Source organism: Chenopodium quinoa, unplaced genomic scaffold (genome assembly GCF_001683475.1).
Source record: "Chenopodium quinoa cultivar QQ74 unplaced genomic scaffold, ASM168347v1, whole genome shotgun sequence".
Taxonomy (NCBI): domain Eukaryota; kingdom Viridiplantae; phylum Streptophyta; class Magnoliopsida; order Caryophyllales; family Amaranthaceae; genus Chenopodium; species Chenopodium quinoa.
This window is the reverse complement of record NW_018744502.1, coordinates 874,802-881,623: the sequence shown is the minus strand read 5'-3', so window position 1 is coordinate 881,623 and position 6,822 is coordinate 874,802. Positions and strand designations below refer to the sequence as shown.

Sequence of the window (6,822 nt, the reverse complement as noted above, 5' to 3'; positions counted from 1 at the left end):
GAATTTTATTTTGTAGACACTTAATCAAAATACTTAATTTTACCTTAGTTTGAAATCCATAATTTGAAATTATTTGTTTCCCCAAACAAGTATTTGGAATTTGAAATTCCAAATTTGAAATTCTTAAGTTTGCCAACCATGAAACTTGGAATTGAATTCTAGAAATTGGAATTCTGGAATTGAAATCAACGATTTCAAATGAAATGCAAGTATCCAAACACAACCTTATTTTACTTCAAGGCACTCTTCCTTGTTTTGTGTATGGGACTAAGATCCCCGAAGCCAAACCTACAACATCAAAAACAAAAGAATAAGTCGTACTAAATACTATAAGAGTTACAAAAATACACAAAATAGCTACATCTACCATACTCATCAAAATCTAAAAACAATGTAGAATAGCAAAAATGAGGATTTAAAATAGATCAGATTACAATCTAAGGAAATATGTGAAAAATATTAAGTTAGAATAATACCACATATCAACAATTTATATGGTGAATTATTATACAACCTCTATTTCGTTTTATTTGCTACAACGTGACTTTCACCAACATTTTGGTAAAATTTCTTTGTGTGGTAAATGGAGAGAGAAAAAAATAAAGTTACATGCGATGAGGAGAAAGATAGAAAGAAATGATAAGCAGAAAAGGAAAGAAAATATTTGTTGAAAATATTTTGTAGTATCCATTTATGGTAAATATTGTAAATACATTGAAACGATTTGTAGTATTTTTTTTTTCCATACGCTAAAGTGACCCTCCGATCCACTTTTACATATATATCTTCTAAGTGCCTTTATGTTTTATTTATGGTAAACTTTTGTGAACTGTTAAACATCGCCCGCAAATTACTACATAAAGCCCACAAAGTAAGAGTGAAATGTCACTTTTGCCCTCATACTAAAAAACACACAATTTCTCTCTCTACTCTCTACTTCCACTTTCTCTCTCTAAATTATTTCCAGAGCTATGTCGAGGCGGCCCGGCAAGGAAGTGGCGGCACCGGCGGTGGGCGGAAGGCGGTTTGCCGGCCAGAAGGTAAATTTTTTAATTTTTGTAATTTTTTTTTTAAAAAAAAACCTCCGGCGACGGTGGGGCGCCAAGGGGAGACGCCAACACCACGGCGGAGGCGCCTAGGCAAGGCGCCCATACGGTGGTGGCGGCGCCAAGCCCAGACGCCACCACCACGGCTGTGGCGCCTAGCCTCTGCGCCGCCGCCGTGGTAGTGGCGTCTGGGCTTGGCGCCGCCACCACCGTATGGGCGCCTTGCCTAGGCGCCTCCGCCGTGTTTTTTTTTTTAAATTTTTTTTTGTTTTTTTTTTAATTTTAAATTTTATTTTCGATTTTTTTTTTTTTAAAAAAATTTGTTTTTCTTTTTTTTTAAATTGTATGTTCCCTTTTTTTTTTATCTTTTTTTTTTAAAATTTTGTTTTTTTATTTGTTTTAATTTTATATTTTTTATGTTTATAATTTTATTTCCGTGACTTGTTTATTTGCTTTTGTGTTTATTTTCGACTTTTTTTAATTTGTTTTCGTTATTATGTTTCGTTATTTACTTGGAGTTAGGCATCGCAATTTAGACCTGGTGCGGGGAAGAGTATTGACGTCGTGAGGAGTACGATCTACTCAATGGAGAGCTCGGGGCCCAGACACGTTAGATCCCGTGGTATTTCGGCCTCGGCCCGCAGAGAACGGGTGCACTGTTCTGCGGACGATCAAGATGATGATGATGATGATGAGGAGGAGGAGGAGGAGGTCGAGGAGGAGGAGGTCGAGGACGAGGATGATGCAGATGAGGATGTCGACGATCAGAGTGGACCATATGATGATTACGGTCCATTCAGTCAGAGACTTGATGATACGTATGAGACGCATAGGGTAGATGTGCGTAAGGGTCGAGATGGTAGGTTTGTTAGTAGATCAGGCACATCATCTGCGTCCACTGTGTCTGCGGGTAGCAGAAAACGGTCGAGGGCCGTTAATGATTCTTGGATGGTGAGGGGTGAGGTGGCCGGGGGACCTATAGACGGGAGTGTGATTCCTAGCTTTTTAGGACACATCGCTACCCGTATTTGGGAGGACCAGGAGAGGGCTTTGGATACAGGCATTTTGAAATGCCAAACCCGGGAAAAGACTTGTAGGTTTTTGTGTAGCTGGGCTGATGCTTGGCCGGAGGAGAGCGAGATGGTCGGGCGATTGAGGGCCACTAGAGTGAGTCACCTTCCTGCCACCATGCACGATAGGATTGACTGGACGCTGATCACGGCTTTCGTTGAGCGATGGCAGCCGGATACGAACTCGTTCCACCTTCCGTTCGGTGAGATGACGATCATGTTGCATGACGTCGAGGCCATCCTTGGGATTCCCGTGGAGGGAAACCGAGCATCTGTCGTCACTGATGCGGATCAGGCAGATTTACTAGCGGAGCTGTTGGCGGTGGATAGGGCTGCGCTGTACACATCGGCACTTGGTGTGTGGGATCACGGCGGCGTTAAGATCGCAGCCGTCTTGCAGCGATGTTTGCACCCTACGGCACGTAGGACGCAGGACACACAGCTGGCTGCATATGTTTTTCTTCTTTTCGGGTGTACCTTGTTTCCGGATAAGAGCGGGAACAAGCTCAGGCCACGCGACATAGTTGACGCGTGTGAGCCCGACAGAGTAGGCCAGTTTTCTTGGGGGTCGGCTACGCTGGCGTATCTGTATCGCCAGTTAGGATTCTCGAGCCGGGCTGATGCAGCAGGTATCACTGGATGTCTGACGTTGTTACAGACCTGGATATACGAGTATTTTCCTGCGTTTCGACCACACCGCGACCCGGTTCCCATTGGTGATGGCCAGCCACGTGCCTGTGCGTGGAGTCCGCGTGTCGAGAAGAAGTCCGTTGACCGCCTGCGCTCCATACGGTTATCGCTTGACAGGATGTCCCCCTTAGAGGTACAGTGATTAAATTATTTCTACTTTTACAATCTGATGCTTTATTTTATGACTGTTACTGATTTTAAATAATGTGCAGGTGAACTGGATGCCTTTCGGCCAGAACCCTAGTAATAGGGTACCCAGGACCCTCTACACTGGACTGATTCAGTATCGCGAGATCGTAGAGGCGTACATGCCGCAGCGCTGTCTTCGCCAGCTTGGATTTGTCCAAGTTGTCCCACCTCCACCGGCATGGCCCAGTAAGGCGGTACGATCTGCGTCGTCGAAGGAGTACGTCGTCCAATGGCCGTCAAACATGATATCTATGTGGGAGCAGTTTCCGATGGTTGCCCGCCTATGGACGGCGGAGCTGCAGCGGCCGCCAAGTGGGGTGACTGCCATGTGTGACCAGCACTACATGGAATGGTACATCCGGCACTCGCACCCGAGGTTGATCAAAGACATCGACGACGCAGATGATGACGATGTGCCACCTGCCACTGCCTCTTATGCGGTACGTCTCATCTTTTATTTGTTGTTCTCTTATTTTAATATATATATGTATAATACGTCGTTTCATGTTTTTTGTTTTGTGTAGTGGATGGGCAAGATTATGCAGTTGGGCCACCGACTTTTTGAGGAAAGGGACTGCATGACGAGTGCATCAGGCAGAGCTGTTATTGACGATCTGGAACGGACCCTTGAGCAGTGGCAGTGGGCGTCACAGAGGGATTACTGATTTTTGTAAATTAGACATTATCTTTTTAGTTTGTAATATTTGACATTATTGTTGTTAGTTTTTAAAATGAAACATTATCTTTTAAAAATGAACACATAGAAATGACATAGTATTGACAATACAAGGCCTCATAGTAAAAGGTAGGTGTACATCAACAAAAACTACATGGCAATTAAATTGTTCCACTGTTGCACGCGAGCATGGTACAAAGCATCCCAACCCTCCACGCTTGCTCTACGAATTTCATACCACTTCGGTATGATATTTGGGACCGGAAAATCGGGTGACATGTCTAATCGGATAAAATGTCTGTATGACGGCCCAAGAAATCCAATAACAACGTCCCTTACCGGTCTGGTGACGGTCTCGCGCGAACACCAGGGCAGAACCGTTGTACATGGATAATAGGCTCGACTATGTAAACCAAGGCCGAAATGCATGACTGCACACTTGTAGATGTTTGCAACGGCAAAGAGATCAAGTGGCGCATCGAACCAATGATTTTGACCGCAAGGTCCCCCTCCCCACCGGATACGCTGCAGAGACCTATCCAAGTCCTCGCCGTACACATGGCCATACACATCTCGGTTTGATGCGATTTCACTGTACATCAACTGCCGCACTAAACCGTAGTTGTCTTCACCCATTTGAAACACATCCGCCACAACCCGAAATCCGCAGTTACCATCTGCAATGACATCATTCCACCCGTCCAAGAATGGCATCATGATATTAGGGATCCTGTCCTTATATGGAAAATGTTCAATGTCCATTCTCCCTGTTACACACATCAATAAACACAATAAACAAGTCAACAGTAAACTAATCAAACAGTCAACAAAAGAAAGGCAAGTCGAATGTCTTACCGGTGCCGGGCATATTCACCGACGACGATGATTGGCTGCCACTTGATGAGGATGTACGACCACGGCCACGGCCACGGCCACGACCGCGAATGTACTCAAACGCACTCTTGTTCCGCCGTGGTTGTCGACCCCTAGGTCGCTCGACCCCTTCCGGTTCCTCGGTATCCAAACACGATGTATTGAACATGTCATGAAGTATGTGTGTAGCACTACGAATGATCGAAGGGTGACTGGAGGACACTTGGTCAAACATCATCTGAAACTGCTCCAACTCCTCCTGTTCACGGTGAACCGTATGCGGAACAGCATGCTCTCCGATAACGAGCGTCCGCCAGAATGAATGAACCTGATCGACATGTAACGACAGTATGTGTGTAGGCTTTGACTTTCACGCAGTTGTTGATGTGCCATGTGCACAGTAAATGGCTCGACTCCGGAAACAGCTCCGCTATAGGGGCAAAAAGACCTCCCTCACAATCACTTACGATGGCCGATGGCTGTACATTTGGGCCGATGTAGTTTCTCAACTTTTCCAACACCCAACGGTAACTCGCAGCCGTCTCATCCTTCATGACTGCATAACCAATCAGAAAGTTCTGGTTCGTTGGAGCCATCCCAACCATCTCAACCAGTGGGAACTTGTACTTGTTTGTCTTGTACGTTGAATCGATCAAAATCACAGATGGCCAAGACGAAATCATATCAGCACAATCAGGATGGACAAGGAACAAATGAGTTACCTCCGATGTGTCTTCGTCAGATTCAAACCAGTAAAGGTAACCACGTGCTTGTGCCTGGTGCAGAAGCTGCTGTATAGGGTTCCTTCCCTCTGACCGTTCAAACCTCAATTTCTGTCTGACGTTGTAGATGTGTCTTCGGTTTGGCTGGTCTTCGGGGAATTTCTCTAACACAGACGCTAATATTTTAGCGGGCTTCACTTGAGCATCACTCATTTCTTTTACAACTAGTTTCGCAGCTGGACTTAGGCCGCTTAACTGCCGATGCCCCACTTTGTATGCTATCAGCTCATGGTTGTGATATCCCCATTTGTCGTAACCCTTCACTTCCCAACCGTCACGCCTTTGATGTTGTCGAACCTTAACTCGGAACTGACACCCACAACCTTTCCGCTTTGAGTCAAACCGAATCGCTTTACTGAAATCTCGTTCTTCTCTTTTGCGATAACGGTCGCATCTCAAAATGCGATCCATTCTACCATCCCGTTGAGATTTATGAGTTGCTACTACTAAACAAAAGCCTGATCTAATTGCAACCTGTTTTGCCCAATCAATCGCTTGTTGAGCATCTTCGAACAGGCCATCATGTACAAAAATCCCACTGTAATCATTTCCGTCTCCACCATAATCCTGTAACAAAAACATATAACGTATAAATATAATTACATTAAGATTAAATTAACAAAAACAAACAAAAAAAAAAAAGGGGATTAAATTAAAAAATAAAATAAAAATAAAAAAAAAATAAAAAAAAAAAATATATTCCCCTACTGGCGCCTGGCCAGGACGCCGGAGCCACGGCCGGGGCGCCTGGTCAGGACGCCGCCGCCATGGTGGCGGCGTGGTGGCCAGGCGCCTTGGCCGTGGCTGCGGCGTCATGGCCACGCGCCACTACTATGGTCGAGGCTTCTCAACCAGGCGCCGTGACCACGGTGGCGGCGTCCTGGCTAGGCGCCACAACCACGGCATGGCCTTTTGGCTAGGCGCCAGCCACCATTTCGTCCTTACGATGCGTTACGAACCTCTTTTTCCGATGACGACGGCGATTCTCCGGTGATCCTCGGCGATCCGGTGCTGCTCCACATTTTTTTAGTGCGAAAAATTTATCTTCCGTTAAAATTATAAAAAGGGCAAATTTGTCAAAAAATTATAAAATGTGGGCTTTATGTAGAGATTTGCGGGCGATGAATAACAAGTCCCAAACTTTTTTTGGTATTTTTTACTATATTTAATGTCTAACTTAAACAAGTTAAAAATTACTAACTTACCCTTCTAATTAATCTGACTACCACTACCGCCTAATTGCCACCACTGCCACTGCCACCCAACCATTGCTATCATTAGTTACCCAATACGCATCCCCCACCAAACCCAAAACCACCCAACCCCACTTTAAAGCCACCCTACCTCACCACGAAACCACCCCTTTCTAGGGATTTGTTAAACATCGCCCACAAATTACTACATAAAGCCCACAAAATTCACTTGGTTTGACAATATTGCCCTTGACCTAAAAAAAAAACACTCACACTCTCATCGCTCATCTTCTTTCAACCTCT

At 45.0% G+C, this 6,822-nt stretch overlaps 2 protein-coding genes across 2 annotated transcripts; one reads left to right on the top strand and one right to left on the bottom strand.

Moving 5' to 3' along the window:
• The first annotated feature begins 2,715 nt into the window (after positions 1-2,715).
• Positions 2,716-3,704, top strand: LOC110697950. Its single transcript, XM_021875350.1, has 3 exons — positions 2,716-2,939; positions 3,019-3,435; positions 3,520-3,704. Exons 1-3 carry the CDS (start codon positions 2,925-2,927, stop codon positions 3,658-3,660), a joined length of 573 nt encoding a protein of 190 aa, XP_021731042.1. The 5' UTR covers positions 2,716-2,924; the 3' UTR covers positions 3,661-3,704.
• Positions 3,705-3,717: 13 nt separating this feature from the next.
• LOC110697948 lies at positions 3,718-4,885 on the bottom strand. The gene is made up of 2 exons (XM_021875349.1): positions 4,527-4,885; positions 3,718-4,438 (listed from the first exon to the last, which is right to left on the bottom strand). The coding sequence occupies exons 1-2, from the start codon at positions 4,780-4,782 to the stop codon at positions 3,822-3,824; spliced, it is 873 nt and encodes a 290-aa protein (XP_021731041.1). The 5' UTR covers positions 4,783-4,885; the 3' UTR covers positions 3,718-3,821.
• Positions 4,886-6,822: the final 1,937 nt, after the last annotated feature.